The sequence below is a fragment of the Mycteria americana genome, chromosome 5 (assembly GCF_035582795.1).
Source record: "Mycteria americana isolate JAX WOST 10 ecotype Jacksonville Zoo and Gardens chromosome 5, USCA_MyAme_1.0, whole genome shotgun sequence".
Classification (NCBI taxonomy): domain Eukaryota; kingdom Metazoa; phylum Chordata; class Aves; order Ciconiiformes; family Ciconiidae; genus Mycteria; species Mycteria americana.
This window is the reverse complement of record NC_134369.1, coordinates 35,696,706-35,720,805: the sequence shown is the minus strand read 5'-3', so window position 1 is coordinate 35,720,805 and position 24,100 is coordinate 35,696,706. Positions and strand designations below refer to the sequence as shown.

Below are 24,100 nucleotides of genomic sequence, written 5' to 3'. Positions count from 1 at the left end.
AAATACTGTGTAATTACTTTGCAGCACTTCGGGATGTCAAGTACCAAAGGGACAGGACTGTTCTGTTCTGTTTGGTTTATGGCCTGGCTGTGAGTCTGCAGAGGACCACAGTGATATTAAGCAACGGGAGGCATAAAATTGCACTGCCTGCTTAGCTGCTTACTAGTCAGGCTTGCAGGCTGTCATTATTTCTATATCCATAAGAGCTTTCTTAAGCCAGGTAGAGCAGGATTATTTAGATAATTAGAATTAACCATTTGAGATGTACCTGGTGAATGTTAAATATGATTCCACTGTTATTATGGGCCTTTTCCCAAATTTAGTTATCATAATTACACTATGGGGATGCTATGAGAGAAGAGGGGGTGGAAGACAACAACTGATGGAAATAAGCAGCACTAAGAGCAAAATTTTCTATGGCTGAAAACTTTTTTAGAGGCCCAGTCTTTATAGATGAGTAGAATATGTACGACCAGTTGAAGTTTTCATACCTGAGGTCTTTGCAAGCCTGGCTGGTGAGTGACTGAATTTGGGCACTCAAAAATCAGCTGTAAAACTTTGGGAAATTGTAGGAAGGGTACTGAAATTGAACTAATGAACTGAAATTCAACTAATGAACTAATTAACTAATATGAAAAGGGTACTGGGATTGAACTAATCTTAAATTAAAACTAGAGGGAGCCTAAATGCGCTCCCCTGAGCCAGATACCATCTTACTGGGTTATTCTGACAGCTCTGCAAGGTAGCTCAGCTGAGTGGCAATGCTGGTACCAAAAGGTCTTGGGAAGTGACCCAGGGATGAGACTCCTGCATTATGGTTTATTTCAGTGTGATCTAAACATGGCAGCTGTAGGGGCCTGATCTGCAGACCCTTCCGGCTAACCACACCTGCATGTGTGCACACGTGGACTCGCACAAGCACCTCTGGCAGCTCAGCAGCTGCCAAGGTCTCCCTGCTGCCCCTGGGATCTCTGCTGCTGGGTGGAAGCAATGGGAGTGATGTGCTGTTGTTGCCACTTGAGGATGGGAGAAATGTTTGTGTATGAGGGAGAGGGGGAAACAGAGGAATGACTGTGGGGAGGAATAACTTCTTCCCTCCAGCACCCTGTCACTTGTGCCTCCTGGTCCCCAGAGGCACCATGGGCTGCATGCCTGCCTGCTGCTGTGGGCTCCAGCCATTTTCCTCCTCTGCCCTAGGTAAAGGCAACAGGCAGCTGGACCTGCTGCCCAGCCTGCAAGCTGCCAGAGGGACCAGGCTAGCGCACCAGTAGGCCATGCTGCCCCAAATCCTACTGGTCCCATGCAGGGAGTCCTTCAGAAAAATTTTGTTCCTTTGTTTTCAGTGTAGAAGGAGACAACTGATTAAAAATATCCAGCAAGAGACTAAGAAGGGGAGTAGGGGAAAAAAAAAAGGGAAATGGGCTATCCACCAGAACCTGTGAACATGCCAGTTCAAATGGCTCATTGCTGGCATCCTCGGTCCTCCAGGAGATGTGTGTCAGTCAAGAGCTGCTTCCCTGCATGATATCTCTTCCTCGGCAGGACATAGCTGTCACTCTCAAACCAGTTACTTGCTTGGCATCCTGTTCTCCTTCAGAAATAACTGTCACTCAAAAGGCATTTTGTGTGATTGATGTCTGTGCCTGATTAGTCATTAAGCAACACCATCACTTCTGCTGCGGTGACCATTCTTGCAGAAGGGAAAATCAACTGCTTTGGTTGTCTGCCTTTCTTTCTCTTTATTTCTGATTTCAGTCAGTATGGCAGGTACTGTTTGGTTTTGGTGCAAATGTAAAGGTGAATAGTCAGGCTTTAAGTAAATGAACTTGAACAACTGTCTGGTTTGGTGCCTATGCAGAGAGCTTGTATAAATTCTGATTAAAAGGATGCTGTTGTAATGCTAGAGCATTTGGTACAGCAACTCATTACAATGACAATTTAAATAATGGCAAAAGAGGAGATTATTTTAGAGCAAAGGGAAAAAAAGAGATGCTCCTCTGCTAACATCTGGAATAAACAAGATTATCTGTGAGCTGATGAGGGATGGACAGATCAGCAGAGGAGAGAAACTCATTGGCAACGCTGATGTGGTGTCATGTGACAGAGTAAGGACACTGATACTGAAAGAAGGAGGCTGTGAGAAAAGACAAAGGAGGTAAGGAATCCATAAGATGAGGGGAGAACAGGCTGTGTTTCTGCTGTAAAAGGCAATCATCATTTGGATTTTGGAATCCTAATAATACATTTTGTGCCTAAAAGTAATCGATTGTCGTGCCACCTCTGCACCTCTTTGGAGAGAAATACTAGGATTACTCTGTTCCTTGTTAAAAAGACAGACAAGACAAAGTGCAAAGAAGATTAAGTACCATTCCCAAGGATCCACAGAAAATTATTTTAGAGCTGAGAGCAGAACTGGGCATTGAACAATGAGCTGTGAACTCCTCGAGGAATGTTTTCTCTCTACTGGGGAATCAGTGGAGAGGTGAGGAAGAAGGAAAAAAGTGTTTGCTTTTTTTCCCCAGTTATGTTGAGTTGGAAGACCTGAAACTTGTGGAGAAAATGTGAGCATTGCTAATAGTCAGGCTAGTGGGAGAAGGTGTAGGATACCATTTTACAGCCATTATACTGCAGGATGCAGCCTGTCTGGATTGGTTGTTTTGCATTGAGTTTGCACAGACAAGAATTTCGGTGCAGGGCAACCTTGTCTGTAAAATATGCAGATGATAGCTATGCTGGGAGAAGCTGCACTTAAAAATGCAAAGAGGAACATCCCCCACCTCCCACCCCACCATGCTAGAGGATCCAGAGAGGTATGAGCCAAGAGAAGCAAATGAGATTCAGCTTTGAAAAATGCAAGCTCAGTCATCTAGGGACATATAAGCTCAAAATACAAATACTCTGAGAGACATATGAAGCAGCATAAATCTGAAATAGAGCGGGATGTGATACTGAGCAGCAGAGCAGTCAGGATTTTGCTGTGTAAAACAGCAGAAAACTCTCCCAAACTGAGGAAACTTTGATCTGTATGGAAAGCCGTCAGTGATGCTACTTAGCAAGACGGTAATTTATTTCTCTACAGCTCCATTCCTGGGAGTATGGGATTACTCTTGTTTTCTGTTTCCTGTATAAAACAAAAAAGCCAAAAAAAAAAAAAAGAAAAAAATCCAACAATCTTTCTGCAGAATTGCTCAAAATCAGAAGAGTGGGTGCCACTGAAATGAGATGGGTTGCTAGAACCAAGAGGACAGTGTCTACCTCTGTTTTTTAATATTAAAGTTTGCATAGCTGTCATCATCACTGGGGTGACTAAATGCGACTGAGCAATCTTGTTGAAAGCAACGAGGACCTGCCTGTGCACAGAGGCATTGGAGAAGCAGGCTCGAAGGGGGAATATGCTGTGTGGTTCTAGTAGAGCCAGGGGAATAACTTGAAGAAGGCCATGGAAAATTAGTTCAAGCGTCTTAAACAAATGAGAGGGACAAACAAGTCAGAATCAGACTGCTCTGACTCCAGGGTACCACAGCGCATCAGCCTCTGAGGAGGGCAGAAGCTTTTATTCCCCCTCCTTGTGTGTGAAAGCCCCTGTGTCCTGCGGATGCAGACCCACTGCAGTCCCGAGGGTATTGTGGGGTATGGTGCGACCAGCCCGAGGAAAGGGGGCTGCTCTCAGCAGGTGTGGGGGCTGGTTTGAAAGAAACACAAGTAACAAGCAAAAGAGGAAAAAAAAACCCAAATCCAGAATATTGCCAAAGAAAATTGCCTTCGTCCCAAAGAAGTGAATTGGTGAGAAAGCCCTAGCAGGCCTCATCTGTGGCATTGAGACAGAGCTCCTTGCTGGGGAAAGTAGGAGCTCTCTTTCCGCTCCCAGCAGTGATGAGCTTTGCCCAGAGCCTGGCAGATGGGAATGGCCGCCTGGCTGCCTCAGGGCAGGTGGTGCTCTCCTCTTTCCCTCTCTGTTTAGAGGCAGAGCGTGTGCAGCAGCGTCCTTTGCTAGCTGCCCCCAGGCAAGTCCCGCAGTCAGCTTCCTGGCTGTGGGTCCTTGGTAAGGTCCAGGTGAGATGCCATAGCTCTCTGGGATATTCCTGCTTGCAGTTTGGCTCCTGCCAGTGAACCCTGGTACAAGGGCAAGGTTACCTCTTCCTCATTACTGGAGTTTGGTATTCCTGCTGTAATGCATAGCATAGCAGATTTGTGTCAGTCCTACCATTGTCGTTATTATGGCAGCTCACAAAGATTGTCTTTTTCCTGCCTGGGTCCCTGCAGTGTCCTGAACCGCACCCCTCCCAGCCTCATCCAGGAGATTATTTTGGTAGATGACTTCAGCTCAGATCGTAAGTATGGACCTATTTCCCTTGCATTTGTTTCTTTCCTTCTGTTTTCCCTCTTTTTGTTTGCTCTGTTTGCTTTTGTTTGCTCCCCCTCCCTCACAGAGATTCCCTCTTGTCTGCATGCAAGAGAAAAAGAAGAGGAAGGAAGTTTTTCTGTGTTTAGTTTATGTCCATGCATGGCAGAGGCCAGAGCTTCTTCCTCTTTTTTTCTTTCCATTGGGTCTTCCCTTTCTGTCAGCTTGGCGGTTTTGGCCAGGTTGCCAGCGATCTCTGTCTGGTTTCATTATGCACCATTTTGTGAGCTGTTTAGCACAGATTTGTATATAGCAATGGTGTACATGAGCAGAGTGGGTAATTACAAACCAAGAGAGAGCAGAGGATGCAATGGAGCCTACAGAAAATTGCTGCCTCGGGTCCTGCAGGCAGACTGGGGTGAGACTGTCTGCCTGCCTCCATGTGTCTGGGATCCCAGGCCGTGGAAAGGTTATTGCTTTGGGCAGCGCCATACCTTCTCCTGCAGCTTGGCACAGGAATGGAGTGTCTCCTGCAGGAGTTCCACCAGACCTGCAGACTGGAGGCTATGGACTCTCCATCTGTACAGTTGCTCTTGCTCCTGGCTGTTGTGTAGTAGTGGTGAGGTGGTGGGGACAGAAGACTTCTTGCTTCTCCCATGATGTGCGCTAGATTCAAGGGCAATCTAATTGTGTGCCACTTATAATAATTGATAATTACTCCTTCAGGACACTTTACAGATAGCTGAGAATGCTCACCTTGGCCTGCTGAGGTAAAGAAGCATTGCTCTTTTGATTCTGCAGCTAAATACTTATGTAGCTTTGGCCAAAAACATTTTTAAAGGTGGATGCTGTGATTAGGGATTTAACTCTCTGAGGTCCTTAGAGTGTGATTTGGATAAGGACTGAGCTGTCCCAAGCTGTTGGAGTTGGGTGTTTCTGAGCACCTCCAACAAACAGTCCTAAATGTCCCATATTCAGCATCTAAAAATGCAATTCTCAATGGCTGAAGTGTACCAGATTGACACTGATGGATCTCTGGGACCTGTACTGCACAGGGCTCAGCCAGAAACTCCCATTTAGGCTCCTAGGTAAATGGAAAGATTTTTAAAAAGCCCCATCCTATGACAGCTCTCATTTTTCTCACTGGCACCTGGGTATTTGTGGTACAGCTACTCCCCAGGGCACTTGCATGGAGGCACTTCAGCACGTTTGAGGTCTGACACATTGCTTTAATATCCGCCTTGGTTTCTCCAAAGATACAGAGAGTTTGTAAGCTCTGGCAAGTAGTTACAGTCAGAGTGATGTGCTCCACTCCTGGAGAGTGAATGACTTGATAAGGATTCTTGTACTTACCTGAAGTTGTGACTTGGCCAAGTTGAGTGTTGCCTTCTCTTGTAGCAGATGTCCAGCAAAATCTGGGTACTCTGTAATTAAGAGCACCTGCCACTTCGCTTGGATGATGCAGCAGCTGCCAAAGTGCCCACACAGGAGCAGTATTTCAGATTGCATGTATCCTTGAGAATGGAAATGCTCCTGCAGGAACATGCCAAGAGATGCACTTTGGCTAATGGCCTTTGCGTTCTCCCCAGAGTGCTCAGTCTGTGGGAGGATGACAGCGGGAAAGGGGAGGTGTAAGACATGAAAAGGAACGAGCAATAAACATGGAAACTGGGGTGAACTTGGTGGAGCAAGGGAAAAGAGCAAGTTAGAAATTGTTATTCCTATGACCTCTGCTAGGGCAGGAATAGAGAGAGGATAACAGAGAACTAAAGACCCAGTGCTCATAGGTACAGCTGGGCTGGAGCCAGTAGCTGTTCCTCTCTGTCATCTTCCTTGGCAATGTAAATGAGGGATGGCACGAGCTTCTGGCAAGCTGCCAGCCAAGCCCTTGGTTAGGCATCCATGTGTTAATGTAATGGTGTCTCCAAGGAAGCGGGTCACATCCCTGTGTCCTTTTATTAAATAAAATCAAGCAGAAACTGCCCTGAGAACAAATGGTGGGAAATGCCCAGACAAGCCACTGAAGGCAAAGAGAGCGGATGAGATCACTTTATATGACAGGACTCTCTTTTACTTGGCACTTCGGTGATTTGCAGCCCTGGCTCCCTGCGGTCCCTCCGTTTCATCAGTACTTGGTGCCACGTTGCCAGCGCATGCCCCGTTGTTCTTGTGAAACGCTGAGCGCGGGAGGGCAAAAGCCTGGCTGCTCAGAGTATCAGGGAACACAGGCTCAGCTGTCCGAGGAGGACAGCAAGCAAGCAGTGCTCTTCTGTGTACTCTTTAGACAACAGGATTAAGGCCATCAGGCTGATTAATGTGATGTTAAGTGAAAGCAGAATTTCCTCTCCCATGGAGAAGCAGGAGAACACTTAATTGGAGCACTCTGTTGAAGCCAAATAATTCATGCATGTGTGCCAAATGTTTTTTTTTCCTTCCCTAAGCTGAGGACTGCCAGCTCCTTACCAAGATCCCAAAGGTCAAGTGTCTACGAAACACTCGGCGAGAAGGTGAGTGTGGAAAGCTTTGTAGGTACTAAGAGTTTGCAGATTTTCCCACGTGGCCCTGTTTGCTTGACAGCTGCTTACATGTTGTTTCTTGTGGTTATAGTTTGTTTTTTCAGTATGAGGGTTTGGTGTCCTAGTTTGGAGGCTCTGTGGAGGGAGAACCTGGCTTAGCAACTCTCAGGCTTCAGGGCTCTCATTTTGTACTTTAAATAATGAGAAGTGGTGTCCAGAGGCCCTGGCTAGAACAAGGACTGCAGTTTAAGATCGTTATGAATATAGATGCAGGTGTAAGTCTTACCCTTTTAAACTCAGAGTGCAAGATAACAAGCCATCTAGGAGCTGTGGGAAAGGGAAAAACAATCATATATCTATCACAAATAGATACAATTAAGGAAAGTTATTTCTCGTATATCTCCTATGTGCATAAATGGTAATGCTGACTTTCCCAGCTGCTCTTCGGTTTGACTCACACGTGCTGGCTTATTTCTAAACCTGTCAGTGCACAGCAGGCCTGGAGCGAGGATCAGGAAGGGGAGCCGGGAGTCACTACTCAGTTCACAAAGGGCATCCCAGGTAGTGGGATGGTCTGTAAGAAAGTATGGAGACATCTGAGAGCCAGGTTAACATCTCTGACCACAGGGCAGAATAAAGGACAAGTGGGAGTAAAGCAGATAAGCAGTAAGAAAGGCAACAAGCAGAGAGTAGAGCTTTGTCCCATGGAAGTTGTGAGAGAGGCAGCGGGGTGCTCTGATGGGAGAAACACCCAGCAGGCAGCAGCAAGGTACCTGTGGGGAAGGCTGGAACTGAAGGGAGATGTCATCAAGGCAGGAACCAGATGAAAGCTCGGTGGCATGGACAGAAGTGAGAGGTGAGGTCATTCTTTGTCTGCTGGGAGGGCTCAGCTGGCAGTGTGTCCCCCAGGGGATGCCCTGCTCTTTAGCTCTTTAGCAGAGAGCATCTTTAGGGGATGCTCTCTGCTCCTGATGGAGGTGTGATACAGGAGAACCACTTGCTCTTCTCCTGTAATGGCCACACAAAGTATTTTATTTTCTGAAGGAGGCTCAGCTGTTTCCCTTCCTAATCTTCCAGCTCCTCTGCTGTCCTTTCCTCATTGTAGGGCTGATTCGCTCTCGGGTGCGAGGAGCTGAAGTGGCTACCGCTGACATCCTCACCTTCTTGGACAGTCACTGTGAAGTCAACAGTGAGTGGCTGCAGCCAATGCTTCAGAGAGTGAAAGAGGTGAGCACCATCTGCCCCTCTGGAATGGATGGGGTTGACCTGTCTTGTGCTGGTGGATCCTCTGTCCTCACATGCCATCAGCGGTGCCAGTGAGGACAGCATTCCCAGGTACTCCTCAGGCAGGCTGTCACAGAGGAAGGTATGGCCTGAGCTAGATGGACAAGAGATCCCTGATGGGCTTCTATGTTCTCCTGCTAATGTGGCAGGGTAGGAGGTGCTCAGTGATGGGATGAGATGGTGAACACTTGAACCACTAACTTATATCTTAGGTCTCTGGTAGGTCCTGTGCTTCTTAGTCCTGTCCACCTGTACGTAGGATAGCCACTTCAGCAGCACACACTGTGCAACTTTTCCATGGTTGCCATTTCCCTTCTTGTTGCTGGACCCCCCCCCCTCTGCCTTGTCACTGCCAAAACTTTCATTCTATTAATGGTCCCGCCGAGCTGCCAACACACACCACCTGCATGCAGGCAGCTTCCTAGCACAGAGGAGCTTCCTGTGAGTGCAAGGATGCCCCTTTGCTGGTTCACTTGGGAAAGGATTGACATGAGGCTGGAAGAGTGAAAATGAGATGGGAATATTAGCAGCTGTGACCCTGACTGCACTGTAGGGCTGGAGGGGGAGACATACGGCTCCGCTGTAAGAGCGAACTGGGGAGAGGTGAGGGAGAAGTCACAGCCATGCTGGCAAGTGGCAGGGATTGATCCCCTCTGAAAGGAGGATTCCATGTAGTAATGGGCCTCAGGAGAAAGGGTGGAGGCTCTAATGCTGCCTTGTATTCATGTCTGCTTGGCTTAATATGAAGGAGCAGAAGAAGGTGAAACTTCAGGATTGATGACTTAAAAGCTTCTGCTTTTTATTCCTGCTCAATAAATCCTCCATCTCAGAAGCCCATAAATGTTTACTTTACTACAGCTCTTTAAGTCAAGCTGCAGCAGCAGCAGCATAGGGGTCCCTAAGCAGAAAGGACCTCACTAGTTTCTTCGGGAAGGACCTAAGTTGCAAAAGCTTGGGTGCTGACTCCAATATTATTAGTGAGCAGATTTCAAGTCAGCCTATTTCTGACCTACTTCCTACGTTTCTGATGTGCATCCTAGTTCAGATTTCAGTCTTGCCCTACCCAGTCCTAGCATTGGCTGCTTGGAGCAGTGGCTGGAGCACCAAGCTGCTGGGTGGGTGCTGGTGGATTCAGGCTGGGCGGACATACTCTTACTGTGCAGCCATCACAGCACGGAGGGGAATAAACATGAATGATAGCTCTCACCTAGGATGTGCCATCCTGGCCAAGTGCGCTACAGCAGGAGGAACTATTGCAAGACACAGAATGAAGGTTTGATAGGAAAGGCGTGGAGGGTGGCAGCTGTCCGATAACAAGATGCTGTTTCTGGCATTGCCAGCTCTCAGTTTCATCATATATTTCAGCTATCACAAGACTGTCTTTAATGTCCTGTATTTCACTGTACTTGTTAGGAAGATGCTTTATTAGTGGGCTGATCATTTCTAGGCTGATGATAATGAGTTAATTCAAGGATAGCTGAGCAGAAGGTATGCTGTCAGTAGATATCAAAAACAAGCACAAAACCTTTGGGACAGTGATTCATGCCCTGTGACTTCGGCAGGAAATACAGAGCTGTTTCTTAGCAGCACTCCTGGGTGTTGGGGTCCCAGGCTCTGTTCCTCACATCCGTGGTGTGCAGCTGGCTAATACCCACCATCTCCATGTTTGGATGTAGTGGCCATGGATCCCTTTCTCAACTACCAGAACTGTACTGGAGAAGCCAGACAAAGATTTACATGTGCAGCTTTGTGTTTTCTGATCTCTGGCAGCTTTGCCAGACATTCAGGAAAAGCCTGACTTTTTTTTTTTTCCCCTTTCTCTCTCTCCCTCAGGATTATACCCGAGTGGTGAGTCCAATCATTGATGTTATCAGCCTGGATAATTTTGCCTACCTGGCAGCATCAGCTGATCTGAGGGGAGGTGGGTATAATGAATGGCTTGTGTAAGTTAAGCCTGAGGGATGGTGCATGAAAAATAATTGTTATTCTTTTCAGCTTTCTAAGAAAACAGAGTGATGATCTTTCCTGATGGGTTCTCTGTCCTCTTTTTCCTGCAACTTGCAAAGTCAGATCTTTTGCAGAATTACAACAAAACCCAGCTAGTGTTTTCCTCTTGAGCTTGCATCACTGTCACAACATTTTGCAATTTCAGCAACATCAGTTAACTGATGAAACATATCACCATGCCCTCCCTACACTACTTGTACACTGGAGTCTGACAGGCACTTCCAGTTGCTGCTCCTATCTGCCAGGCTATCTCATGGCATCTTCTGAAAAGCATTTTCAGCTCTCTCCTGGCAGCTGAACCCCCTTGCAGCTGTTCCTGTGGTCACTCACAGTGCCTGGTGCACTTCTGCCTCTTCTATGGCTGCGGTTTGCTGCCGCGCTGCTTGCCTGCCAAAGGCTACTCGTTCTGTGGCTACCCTTAACGATGGTATAATGTTAGTGACTGTGCTGTGCTCAACTATCCACCACAGGCCAACTATAAATAAAGGTAGTCTTGAAAGAGGTGATGGTTACAATGATCTGCAGGCCTTTGTTCCCAGAATACATCACATCCCACAAAGTCCTTTGATTAAAGCCTTATAACTTTGGCAGACAGGGAAGTGTAAGACAGACTGGCCAAAATGCAATTACATCTCACACTGACAACACTGTCCTGAAGATAGGGAGTGGATTTGAGCAGAGATCTGTAACGCTAAGGGATTGAGGATGCCAAGACAGAAGCTGGTGACTTCTTAGCTACATTAGGATAGACTCTTGCCATTTTGGGTAGACCATGAGGGAAGTCAGGGAAGGAAAGTAGGGATAGCCTGTCATGTAAAGGTGGAGACTATCACTGAAGCTAGTAGAAAAACAATAACAAAACCCATTTGACGTGGTTTTTTCCTTCTCAGGGTTTGACTGGAGCCTTCACTTTAAGTGGGAGCAGATTCCTATAGAGCAGAAGATGTCCAGAACAGACCCAACTCAGTCTATAAGGTAGGTGTCTCTGATGGACCGTGTACAGTCCTCCAAATGCCTTTACTAAGCCTTCACCTGTATGTCAAGGAGCGCACAGGGACTGCCTTGCTGAGGTTGAAATACCACAGTGTTCACTTGACGATGACAAACTCTTCATGTTATTTTCTGAATGCATTGAGGTCTATACCCTAATTCTGAGAATATTACTCCCTGAATATTGTAAGAATAGCAATTATATACTATCATAGGCTTGTAGGCATGCCACCTCTACATGTCACCTCTTCTGCTATATATTTGTTTTTGTGGTCTCACTCAACACTCTGAATGCCTCAGAAATCCCTTTGGGGGTTTTTAATTACCTCCATCTTCCAGGTGAAGAATTAAGGAATGAAGCAGCTAAACAGTCACCCAGGAAGTGTAAAGCAGACCTGGGAACTAAATCTTGCCTAGTAATTTGGGCACAGAATTATCCTCCCCTCCTAAATATGCGTGTCCATGGACAAAACAGACTCTGTTGGCTGGAACAGTTATTGCCAGCCTTGCTGCTGTGTACATGGCTCTGAGGAATGCAGAATGTGACAAATCCTGATATAAAAAGTCACAGTGCTTGTCTGTATAGGCAGACAGCTCCCTGTTTGTAACATAAAAGTATCATTCAATTCCTCTGTGTAATTTGTGAGCCTCAGTTTTGTACTCCAGAAGTAATCAGCTTGCTAACAGCAGAGCAGTACATTCAGCAAAGTCTCTCACATTGTGTCTACTTGGTGAATACAGTCATCAGGCAGTGCCCCTGTCATTCCTTCACACCATGCATTTTTGTATAAATACAAAAGACACAGAATAACTCATGTAGTGCTTGCAGGATCACCTAACAAAGGCAGGAGGATGATCTAGTGATGGGGATCTCAGAAGCCTGCTGCAGGTTCACGTCCCAGCTCTACTATTTTTCTCTTTTAAATGAGATATGATTTGTCAGGCCTGGACAAATTGTCCCCCCTCTAAAATGAAGATGGTGGTGCTACATATACACGTGATGATTTTGTGTGGGCTTGTGTTTTCTTTTCCAGAACCCCTGTCATAGCAGGAGGCATCTTTGTGATCAACAAGTCCTGGTTTAACCACCTGGGAAAATATGATACTCAAATGGACATCTGGGGAGGAGAAAATTTTGGTAAGTTTAGGGTGTTTCAGGGGAATGACACACTGTCGTGGTTTAGCCCCAGCCGGCAACTAAGCACCACGCAGCCGCTCGCTCACTCCCCCTCGGTGGCATGGGGGAGAGAATCGGAAGAGCAAAAGTAAGAAAACTTGAGGGTTGAGATAAAAACAGTTTAATAGGGAAAGCAAAAGCCGCGCACGCAAGCAAAGCAAAGCAAGGAATTCCTTCGCTACTTCCCATGGGCAGGCAGGTGTTCAGCCATCTCCAGGAAAGCAGGGCTCCATCATGCATAATGGTTACTCGGGAAGACAAACGCCATCACTCCAAATGTGCCCCCCTTCCTTCTTCTTCCCCAGCTTTATATACTGAGCATGACGTCATGTGGTATGGAATAGCCCTTTGGTCAGTTTGGATCAACTATCCTGGCTGTGTCCCCTCCCAACTTCTTCTGCACCTGGCAGAGCACGGGAAGCTGAAAAGTCCTTGACTAGTACAGCAACAACTAAAACATCTCTGTATTATCAACACTGTCTTCAGCACAAATCCAAAACATAGCCCCATACCACTATAAAGAAAATGAACTCTATCTCAACTGAAACCAGGACACACACTAATGCAGAACCACTTAGCAGTCTTCCTTGCCCACCAGAACTCTCCTTTTGAGAGATCTTATCTGCATGTTGATGTAAGGCTAGGGACATGGTCTAGTAATCCCCATGTCGGTCAGAATTGTATCGCTGTCAGCTTTGTGCAAAGTAAATGGAGGCTTTTTGCGATCAGGGCTACCACTCTCTTACAGGCATATGCACTATTATACAAGTGCTTCCACAGTACAAGTAAGAAAGAGGAACCTCCTGATATTTAAATTGTTGCTGGTTTTTGGAGAATATTCCCCCAGTCCTTCACATGACAGTCCGTGTTGCCCCAGCTCTGAAGTGGACAGTCACTCCTACGCTGTCTTCTTATACCTGTTCCTCTTTCCCAGATAAGTCTGAGTTGCTCTCCCAGTTTGATAGGTCAGAAGGATGTTTTTCCTAATAAAACAAGCCTCTTTTGGTAAGTGGAATTTGGGTACAAATAGATTCAGAATGCAAATATTTAGAAGCAGATTAGGGCATCACAAACATCTGAGGAATTCAGAGGCCCAGGGTAGTCTGTCCACTCAAGTGCTGTTATCTTACAGGGCATAGTGCTGAAACCCATCTCCTTGCACTTAATGGTGGCACAGATATTCCAAGCATCTCTCTTTGCCCTGTGTGAAGGGATGCTGCAATGTCACCAGGAGTTAGTGACAAAAGGAAGAAGAGTATTGAAAGTATTGTTCACAGAGACCTCAAGTATTCAGGGCATTCATTTAGAAATGACGCAGGTGGAGCCAAAGAGATAAAAGCCTTACTCTGTTTTGCAGTCAACTTAAATAGACTTTTCTGTAGCTAACGCTGCCAAAAAAATTATTCTGTTTCTACAGTTTCCATAAATGTAAATAAATCCCTTTAAAGAAGAATTTATATGGTGTTTTCTAGCACCTGGAGGACCAATTAGAAAGAAAGAAATAGTCAGGAAGAGGAAACTTGTTTCTCTGAACACAGCTGGGAGAGCTGCCTCTTTCTGAAATGATCTCTGAAACCAGGAAATAATATTTTTGGCTGATAACAGAATATCAAGGTATCACTTTTTTAAAACAAAGTGTCTAATAATGAGTTCTTGTGTTCTCTGTTTTCTGAGGTCTTGCTTCAGTTTTATGATATTCATGATATTAAAAAGGGATGTTAAATGGGGCTTGCATTGGGATCTCAGCAGTGCTAGTAGCATCGGCTGAGCCCTGTAGGCAGAAATAACAGGCAGCCTTTACCCAGGCATGAAGATCCCCTCTCCTTTGTCCCTCAGACTCCTCTGCATAGCCAAACTCAGCTCCTTGCTGTCACTAGCCCTGCTCCAGCTGCAGAGCCAGCCACTTGGCCATCCTGCCAGCCTCTAAGCTGCAACTGTGTAAAAGCTGTAAACCCCAAAGATGGAGAAAGAATATTTCTTTAGGCTTTTGGTTGTCTGCTTCCACCCACCTGGGAGCGCAGTGTTGTTGTTTGGTGCGTACGTCAGTAGCTTGATGCTAAGCAGAGCTCTGTGCCATAAGTGGCAGTAAATTACCTGCACACCCACAGCCTTTCTTGCATGTAGAGCTGATCAAAACCTCCACAGAATTCCTTCATTCTCCTTCATATTGCTCTTGTAAAGCCTGGCAGTGGCTGGGCCGGGCTGTGTGAGACTGGACCAGGTGTACAGGGCTTGCCAGTTTTGCCTTGTGTGGTTTCCCTGTAAATTTGTTGTCTCCCATCACTTGTCTCTTACCCTCCACCTCCACTCTTCATTTAAGAGGGCAAAGCTAAGTGCACAATGCTCGGTTTAATGGGGTCTGTCCCTGGGCTGCATTGCCACACCACCACTGTGATGGTGGCAATGGGAAGGTATTTTAAAAACAAAACAGACTACTTCTCTTTTTTAAAGGTAACTTTTGTTCAGCTCTTCAGCATAATGTGAGGCAACAAATCAACCAGTGGCTTCTACATTGGGCCTGTTGCTGTTGCATGGCAGAGGGGTAGAAACCAACCTGTATGACAACAAAAAGTATTAATTTTCCTTGAAGTGTTCAGAAGGGTTAATTTATGCTCTTAAAAAAAAGTTTTCCATACTTAATTGAAAATTAGATTTTGTGATCAAGGGAAAATGTTGATAATGTTCTGAAACAATATTTTTACTACAAATTACAATTCTGAGTGGAAAGGAACTGTTTGGATAAGATCACCATTTGCAGGTGAGGTGGGAGAGTGGTTCTGACTAATTTGGGTGGGTGAGATGGGCCATTCCTTGCCCACGAAGGCCATTTTTAATAAACTTTGAAACTTTTTTCCTGTGAGGAAACAGGGTAAGAGAATGTATGGGAGGGTCACAGAGCCAGACAAGCTCTATGCACACAGCAGGTACACAGAAATGATCAGGCAGCAGTTACCAGCTGCCTAAATGTCCTTCCAGCTGGATGTGAGCTGGTGAACCCCTTTTTTTCCACTGTGATGGGGAAAAGCCACAGTGATTAAGTCATTTAAAACACATAGGGACAAGGTCACGTCCTGGAAAATATACAGCAAAAAGTTCTCCTATGCTTTTCTTCAGAGGATGGATGAAAGTCCATAATAAGCTATGTTTGATCTCCATTTTCTCTTCTGTGCCCAAAATGTACATTCTTTCACCCCTTCTTTAAAGAATTCTGTCATTTACGAACCTGGACATGCAGTCTGTCTGTGTGCTTAAGATCTCAATATGACATGAGGAATCCTCTCTTGGGAAATGGACATCACTTGAAGTTACACATGCTAGGTTGAGAGTTTTGGTTTTGTTATAGGGTGGAGAGAGTCAGAACCTCATTCCAGGAGAGCAAATGCCAGCTGGACACACCACCAGACAGAAACTTATGTCTTGGACTTTTTTTTGTTTTTAAAGCCCTTCCTCTCTTCGAAGCTGGAACTCCCTGTTGAAAAGAGACTGAAAATAATAAGCTCTAGGACAGAGTCAAGGAGAGACAAGAGCTAGTAAGAAATGTCACAAAATGCAGTCTAATAAAATGGTTTTTTACTTAGAAGCTAGATTAAATACACCATCTCTCCCCCCCCCAACACTGTTTAAACAGCCTTTCCCAGGAGCTAGAGAGGAAAGCTATAGAGAAAGATGAAGGTTGGGAAGATGTTAGTGTGTGTACATGCTTTGAAACAGCCATTAGATCTGGATACATAATTTCTTTTTAATTTCTAAACATCAGAGCCCCATAATTCAGGCATTACTGGAGGGAGATCCCAACTGAGTAAAGTTTTTGAAGTAATCAGTCTACACAATCTGAAGCCCTTTTGGTAAGGACTACCAAACTACCCAGCTAATTTTCATTTTCCTTCTTCCCTCTTCTCTTTTCACCGCCACATGAAACGCAAGTGGAAAACCCCTCCGGTGTGGCAGTGATTAAACTTGTGAGGACAGACCCATAAGCTTGAGCAAGGTCACATCTCTTCTGTGATGCAAATAAGCGCCTGTACATCAAAGCTCCACATTCTTCTAATCCTTTAACAAAATGTTGAATTTAGCTTCAGGACCAGCTGGATTTCTTCAAGTAGCAGGGTTCTCTCCATATTTTTATACTCATACTATTAGACTGATTTCTGCTCTCAGTAGCTCCCCCAGCAGATGCAACTGGTGACAAACTGTAACCCAGTCATCCACTTTTTTTTTTTTTAATTAACAGAGCCAAGCAGAACAAGAACAACAAGATATTGTAGGATGGATAACAGGAGGTATGAGGGAGAGGACTCTGCTCTAGATATTGACTCACTTCCTATGCCCTCATCTTGTTCTATTCTTTCTCCTTGTCTCCTAAACTCCCTTTCTTCCTCACATGATTTGCTTTACACAGTAAATTCTTCTTTTTTTCTTCCATCCGTGTGCAGGGCTGGAGAGTTAAAAAGTCTAAAAAAGTCTAAAACAAGGTGGGGATGATCTCAGTCTGTTGCCAAATGTCATCCTGGAGGCCTGACAGCAACCACAAGGACCTGGTCAAAGGGAAAGGTGTCTCACTGATATGCTCAGGGACCCAAAGAGAGGAGTGGGACTGGAAAAGGCTAGGAAGTCTCTGACCCACAAGGGTTGCCTCCATTTTAACAAAGCGAGGACAGTTTTTCCACTTTTACCATGGCATCGCTTTTCCTGGTTTTGCTGTTGCAGGCAATACATCTAGAGCAGAGGGGCAAGGTTTTCAGGCACACTGCTGAAGTTGCCCTTCTTGGAAATGCTGCCGATCTGCCTACAGCTGTATGACTCTTGGGGTCTCTTCCAGAGCTCTCTTTCCGAGTGTGGATGTGCGGTGGCAGCTTGGAGATCGTTCCCTGCAGCCGAGTGGGACACGTGTTCAGGAAGCGTCACCCCTATGACTTCCCTGAGGGCAATGCACTGACTTACATCAAGTAGGTGTTGGGTAGTTCCTGGTAGCAGCCAGGTCACCTTGATGTTGGGCATGTCTAAATAAGCCTGAATTCTTTGTTGTCTTTCTGCCTGATGACAGAGGAGAACAGCTTGTGGCTGAGCATCTGTTCTCAAGGGAAGGATGAATTGCTGTTTTCTGTGAACAAAACCTGTTCCCTTCTCTGTTGTTTGTATTAGTGCGTCTTGTTCTTCCTCAGCCTGCAATGGAGGTGGGGAGCAGTACCCCAGAGAGAGACCCTGGCCATTCGTGGATACTGCCCTATGACATGTGCCTGTGTATCAGCAGTCCTTAGTCATCTCTGTTGTCTCTGAGCTGCTTTTGAGTCCAGAGATACTACTGAGCTGTATGTGCTCTGAGACAAGCCCTAAGGACAACTTCCACTGCAGGACAGATGGGAAGAGAAAAAAGATGAGACAAAGTGCTTCACAATGAGAGCGGTTAAGCACTGGCACAGGGCCCCAGAGAGGTGGTGAAATCTCCATCCATGGAGATTTCAAGACTCTACCAGACAAGACCCTGAACAACATGACCTAACCTGAAGCTAGTCTGCTTTGGGCAGGATGTTGGACCAGGTGATACCTAGAGGTGCTTTCCAAGCTGAATTATTCCGTGGCGTTATTCTAATCTGGGGAATGGGATACTGTAAAGCAGGGTGATGGTGACAGTCAGCCCAGGTGTCTCTGCAGAGGGAGCATGTGTGAAAAAATCACGGTACACTATGACTGGTAAAATTTTAACTTCTGAACTGAAGCATCCTTGCAAGGCTTTGTAGACTTAACACATTCAATCTATATCCATCCATACTGCCCACGGTGTTTCATGTTTGGGACTGTCTCCCACTCCCTCCTGGCAGACAGGCCTTGGGTCTGCCCACCCAGTGCCTGCTCGCTGGGAGGGCAGGTTCTCCAGCAGCACTCAGCAAAGCATCTCCTCATCCTCATGCAGGAACACCAAGCGCACAGCAGAGGTGTGGATGGATGAATACAAGCAGTACTACTATGAGGCCCGGCCATCTGCCATTGGGAAGTCATTTGGAAGGTAAGCTGCCCCCAAATCTCAGTAGGAGGGCTCTGGTAAGCCCCTTGCTAGCGAGAAATAGTTTTTTGATCTTCTCTGGGGCCAAGTGTGGGAAACAGATGCTCTGAAGGGCTGGTTGCCAGGGAGGTTGCAGCTTGAGTGTCTGGCTAACAAGGTTTGCTTCTAATTCACTTTATTTTTCCCCCAGTAACCCTGCATAAATCATTTGTTAGCAGAAGGCTGAAGGGATCTGTAATGAAATTAAAAGGCCAGACATTTTAAGTGGATAGGTAAGAATATTTTCTAACACAGAACCAGCTGCTCTGGGAATGTGAGCTATGCAGTTACTAGAGCTTGATCCAAAGTTCCTGTGTGGATGCAGCGTCCTGGGGCAAGCACGGCTAGCTGGCACATGGGGCAGGTTGCACTTGGTGCACTCCCTTCTTTCCTGATGAGTGAATGGGTGGTTTGCCTGGTTTGCAGGGCAGGAGAGAGCATGGCCAATGGTGAGACATCTCATTTAGAAACACAGTCTGGTTGTGACTCGTCTCCAGCACTTGCTGAGCCCCCTTCTGTGCAGAATTGTGCTCCTTACAGCACCTTTGCTAAAGCTGTCTCCAGGCCACATGGGATTCGCTGTTATAGGCTTAAGCATTCTTTGTGAGCCAGAAATCAGTGATGGACACCAAAACCTGGGATGAAGGGAGAGCTTGCTCTCTGTGCTAACAAACCCCTATAAACGCCCAAATAAACGTAAAAAATCCCAGGAGTGGAGTATATCTGTGGGTTATATATGCAGGTTATATCTGCCTGTGAACAAGTGACTATTGTTGTATCAGCTTAAGGACTTGGCAAATGTGGTGGTATCTCAAATGTGTAGCTAAATGCACTGGGTACTGATGCATCTTCTGCTTATTTGATGACAAGCAGGTTTGGTCTGACCCACACACACTTCTTTGTTATACATTGTGCTTTATTATCATGATACATTACATATTTTTGTACAAATAGCTTTGCCTACCTAATTTATCTGTCTTTGAGCTGACTGCAGCAGCTGGGCTGGGGCCAAATAGCAAGTAACCCTGCTGCTTGTGAAGGAAACCAGACTGTTGCATATTGGACATGGATATATTGCTAATGTGTTTTAGGGCCAAAGCCTGCAGTTCTTGTTCACACAGACTTCCTAGTGGCTTTACTGGCAGCATTGGCTGAATAAGAGCTGGAGCAGAGCTATAAGATTTGATTTCAGGCAATTTCTTGACCTGTAGTAACAGCCCTGTGAACCTGCATTAAATCTAGATTTTAGAATGCCAATGCCTCTGACACCATCACTGTCAACTGGGCCTAAAATGGACCCTCCTTCTCCACAATTTTGATGTGAATATAGCATCTAAGTACATCCTCCTGAGGTATGGGCAGTACAGTGGCCTCTGTGGGATGAGGATGGCAAGGAGCATGGGTACAATTGAAAGTCCTTCCCAACAGACAAATGTAGTGGTATAGCTTGAAGAGGAGAGTCCCTAGTGTCACTGCTTAGTAGGACTGCTTGAGGGAAGTCCTCTTCTTCAGCCAGCTAAAGCCAAGCAAATCAGCAGTGGGAGGACTGCTGCACCAGACAGTTACTGGGGTGCTGAGTTAATTTCCCCTTATACTCCTGCCCTTTCCCAAAACTGCCTAAGAATAAATAATTATGTTCTTTAGGTCTGAAACCCAACCTGAGCCTAGAGCTGCTGCCGTGTTCCCTCACCTCTAGCACACACAGATTAACCATTTTTATATACCTGAGCACCAACACTTTCTAGGTCTTTTCAGGAGCTGATGGTCATGCAAGTTTCATGGTATGCCTCTACAGGGGCACCCAGAGGCAGAAACACTTTCATGGTCCTACAGTAGTTTTTCTGCAATGTATTATTTAACCCTGTAGGGCCTGGACCCTGCCATCGTTCTGAGCCAAAGGAAGTGCAAGAATTGCTCTCTGAAGGTGTTTATGTCTTCCTTTTCTATTTCCTGCCACTTGCCTCTCTCCTCCTTTTCATCTCAGGCCACTGCTAGTGCTCTGAACCCAGCAACAACTAGGTGGGAGAATGAGTAAGGGTGAAAAGTCATATAGTCTCCCTCAAACCTCCTGGCCAATCTTCATTGTTCCCCTCCCTCCTGTTCACTACCTTATCCTCAACAACCTGCCTGTGTTTCCAGTGTTGCAGATCGAGTGGAGCAGCGACGCAAACTGAACTGTAAATCCTTCCAGTGGTATCTGGAGAATGTCTACCCTGAGCTCAAGTGAGTCAGTTCTCTGCTCGTAGAAATCTCTGAAGGATCTGGGAGGTGGGTCACAATGAGAAGCTGAGCCTTGGCGGCAGCCAGCAAAAGAGAGACTTATCCTTGGGAAAGGTTTTCCTCTGTTCTTCTTTTTGCTGAGAAACTTCCTGTGATTTCCTGGCTTGTATCATGACAACAACTCTGCAAAATGTTTGTTGCCCCTGCCTCTGGGAGCCCTCTGCTCTGCCCCATACAGCTGTCCCTCAGAGATGTGCAACAGTGGTGTTTTCGGAGGTGCAGGGTATAGACAAGTGCCAGACTGCTACATCTCTCCCCATTAAGGCTTGGTCTCTGCCTCTTGGATGGTCTGCCTGGAGGTAATTGAGCCAAGTAGAGCTGGACAGCCTCAGTGCAGAGGTGCAGGTAGTTCAGAGAAAGCCCCGTTGAATGCCAGAACCAGCTGTGCCTGTGGCTTCCCCTGCCCCAGGCCAGGATTCAGTAGTGCTATGGCATTGCCCTGCTGGGAGGTAGCCTGGGTAGAGCTGTGTTGTTAGCACTTGCTAGCTAACACACCCTGGCAACACATCTTTACATCTCAGTCAAGCAGGGTCTGTAGCTAACATGGGTCGAGGCTAAAACATCCAGCTGTAGTCTGGCCTTGACAGATCTTTCCTGTATTGCTACCAATGAGACAGTGAATATGTGCTAGCACTGGGGGGAAGACTCTGGAAAAGGGGGAGGCAGAAGCAGGATAATCAGTGGGGATATGGCTTTTTACTGGCAATGGCCTCTTTCAGAAGAGACATTACACTGAACTGCTTGGAGCGCACCTAAAGCACCTTATGCCTTCTGAAACGGAAGGGTACCAGCCCTCTGACCAAGTTCTCCATTGACTTTTGCCTCCTCCAGGCATTTCCAGTGGATAGCTAGCATGATATTTTTCATTTTCTGCCAAATAAAGCGGACTATGTTTCCATAAGGGGCCAGTTATGCCCTTCTAAATGTGTGTGTGCTTTGGACATTTCTGTGTATGAAGTGCCATGCAACTGTCATTTTACTTCAAGGGTTCCTGAAAAGGAGCTGATTCCAGGAATAATTAAACAAGGAGGAAACTGCCTGGAGTCTCGGGCACAGGATACCACAGGGAATACATTGGCTGGCATGGGAATCTGTAAAGGAACAGTGAACAATCCACCTGTCACTCAGGTAAGGCAGGCTTCAGCTTGGTGCTTTGCTCCTGCTTCTGCCCTTTTTATTACCGTTGAATGAAAAGGCATCTCTGGCCTTGGTGGGTTTGTACAGAGGTGAATGAAGGAAGAATTTGGCCCTATTCATGATTTTAACAGTAAGCAGAAAAAGAAGCTGTGCTCATCTCTTAGAGCTCTGTTGGCTCAACAGACCCAGCAGTCAGGCATAGAGTGGGAAGGTTTTCATCACTCAAAGGCAACAGGTAGCACTTGAATGCTCACGGGTGTGACTAGTCTGTGCAGTAGGCGTGCAACCAGGGTTTGTCATGTAGCTGTTCCCACTCAGACCGTTGCTTGGGTGTGCTCTGCTTCATCGTCCAACCCATGAGAACCGGTCCTGGGGTGTGCTTGGCTAGTACCCTGACACGTGGGTAAGAGATTTTCCCAGGATCAGAAATGTTCCTTGGTCTGCCAGTTCAACTGTAGCTGCAGATGGCTTGGATTGTGCTGTTTTACAGATGCATTTCACTATAAAGCCCAAATAGAATTTAAATAGCCAAGACCCCAGCTGCAGTAATTTGGTGCAGCTCTCCTAACTGCAGTGGAGCTGTGCTGGTTTATACCAGCTGAGGATCTGCACTCAGCCTCTTTTTTTGGTGACCAAAAGCAGCAGGGAAGCAGCTTGAGAAAGTTAAGGGTCACAGTAGGATATTTTATGCCAGCAAATACATATTCACATCTGTTAACTGTTGGAAACCAGTTTGCAGCCAGCATTCAACATGCCATTTAATCTGACTCATTGTTCCATGTCATTACCATTTGAAATCTTTGAAACTCATTGCATTTTGTATTTCTTCCTTGGGGAAAGTATAATAATAATAGTTGATTGGGTATCCATCTAGTGAGAGGAGGGAAAAATGAAGTGGCTTGTGTTTTATGTGTGCTGGTGATATATGTTAGCCCATGGATATGCTTGCATGTGTTTTGCTTCAGTTGACAATCTATAGGTCCCAGATACCTGTTACAGAACATGTCTGCTATGTAAAATATGCAGAAGCAGTTGCATGTCATGTAAATCAGGGGTCGGGGTCCTCCCTGCTTTGTAGGCCTAAATCTGTAAAGCTGCAGAGCAGGGAGTTGCGTGGGATCCAAGGTTAATCAGACAGCTCAGATGGTCAGGGGAGCCAGCTGCAGGCTTTAGAAGTCATGATGCACCAAGCCTGAGCATAAACTTCTGATCAGGTGAAGACTGCTTGCCATAGTCTTCCCAGGGAACCTTTGGTAAGAGTTGAACAACGGATACAAGTTTTTGAAATACCTGATAGGAAAAGCTCTTTCTCCCTCATCTGATCACCATTATGATCCTAACAGAACCTTTCTTTTTCTTATGCCAAAGGAGTGGGTATTCAGTGACCCTCTAATTAGACAGCAGGATAAGTGTCTTTCCATTACCTCCTTCTCTACTGGTTCTCAAATCACACTGGAAGCCTGCAATCAAAAAGACGGCAGACAGGTAGGCAACTGTGCACCTGTTTTTAATCCCTCCATTGCCACATACCAGTGTACCTACATCAGTGCAGCCTGCAGGGGCAAACCTATTACTATCAAAGTGTATAAAAGTCCCTTTCGTCTTCTGCATCTGCCTCTCTGTTGTGTTTGATAAGCTTGGATGTATGAGATTGCCTGCAACCAAAGCAGGGAGCACAGACCACACTAGTGTGTGGGTGTCTGCTCTGCCTGGGCCCTCGGCAGCGTGGTTAGCTGCAGCTCAGTAGCACCCCAACCTCGATCCTTGGATACATTTACGTTCAGCCAGATCAGTGCATGGATGGAGCACAGCATCAGAGAGGGGTAGATAACCAGCAAATGCTTTGAGATACCCAAGGGAAGGGCAGTGTGTGCTACCATTTGTTTACTTACTTAGAAGTGAGAGAACTGTGTTCTTTGTGCTGTCTTTGGACATGTGAACAGACCTTTAAAACTGAATGTGTGCAACTCATTTGAGAAATACCAACTGACATAAAGCACCGTATGTTCCACCCAAACTGCTCCCTGAGGAAAAACATACAGCAGCAGCGTTCCCAGCACAATGCAGTGTTCCCAACAAAATGCAGCTCTGTGAGTCTTATGTTGTTTCCAAGATGTGCATCCCTGATCTGTCAGGACACATAAGTCATTTTGCCTTGCAGCACAAGGTAAGAGATGGCCTCTGCAACGTCCAGGGTGCCCTCACAGAGATGTGATGTGCCTTTTTATCAGAACTGGGCAAAACACAACAGGTGACAATGCAGCACTAGCAGACAGCGGACTGGGTTTGTTTCATCCCTAATTCCTGTGCCTCCCTCTACACCAAGA

General features: G+C 46.1%; 1 protein-coding gene across 1 annotated transcript in view; it reads left to right on the top strand.

Moving 5' to 3' along the window:
- The window catches only part of GALNT16 (polypeptide N-acetylgalactosaminyltransferase 16), an 81,205-nt gene that overhangs the window by 46,931 nt on the left and 10,174 nt on the right, over window positions 1–24,100 (top strand). The window contains exons 4-14 of the mRNA XM_075502928.1: window positions 4,264–4,331; window positions 6,784–6,849; window positions 7,964–8,085; window positions 9,976–10,063; window positions 11,040–11,124; window positions 12,174–12,277; window positions 17,136–17,262; window positions 18,228–18,320; window positions 20,496–20,579; window positions 21,623–21,764; window positions 23,142–23,258. Of these exons, the coding sequence (XP_075359043.1) occupies window positions 4,264–4,331; window positions 6,784–6,849; window positions 7,964–8,085; window positions 9,976–10,063; window positions 11,040–11,124; window positions 12,174–12,277; window positions 17,136–17,262; window positions 18,228–18,320; window positions 20,496–20,579; window positions 21,623–21,764; window positions 23,142–23,258 (1,096 nt within the window). The remainder of the gene's footprint in view (window positions 1–4,263; window positions 4,332–6,783; window positions 6,850–7,963; window positions 8,086–9,975; window positions 10,064–11,039; window positions 11,125–12,173; window positions 12,278–17,135; window positions 17,263–18,227; window positions 18,321–20,495; window positions 20,580–21,622; window positions 21,765–23,141; window positions 23,259–24,100) is intronic.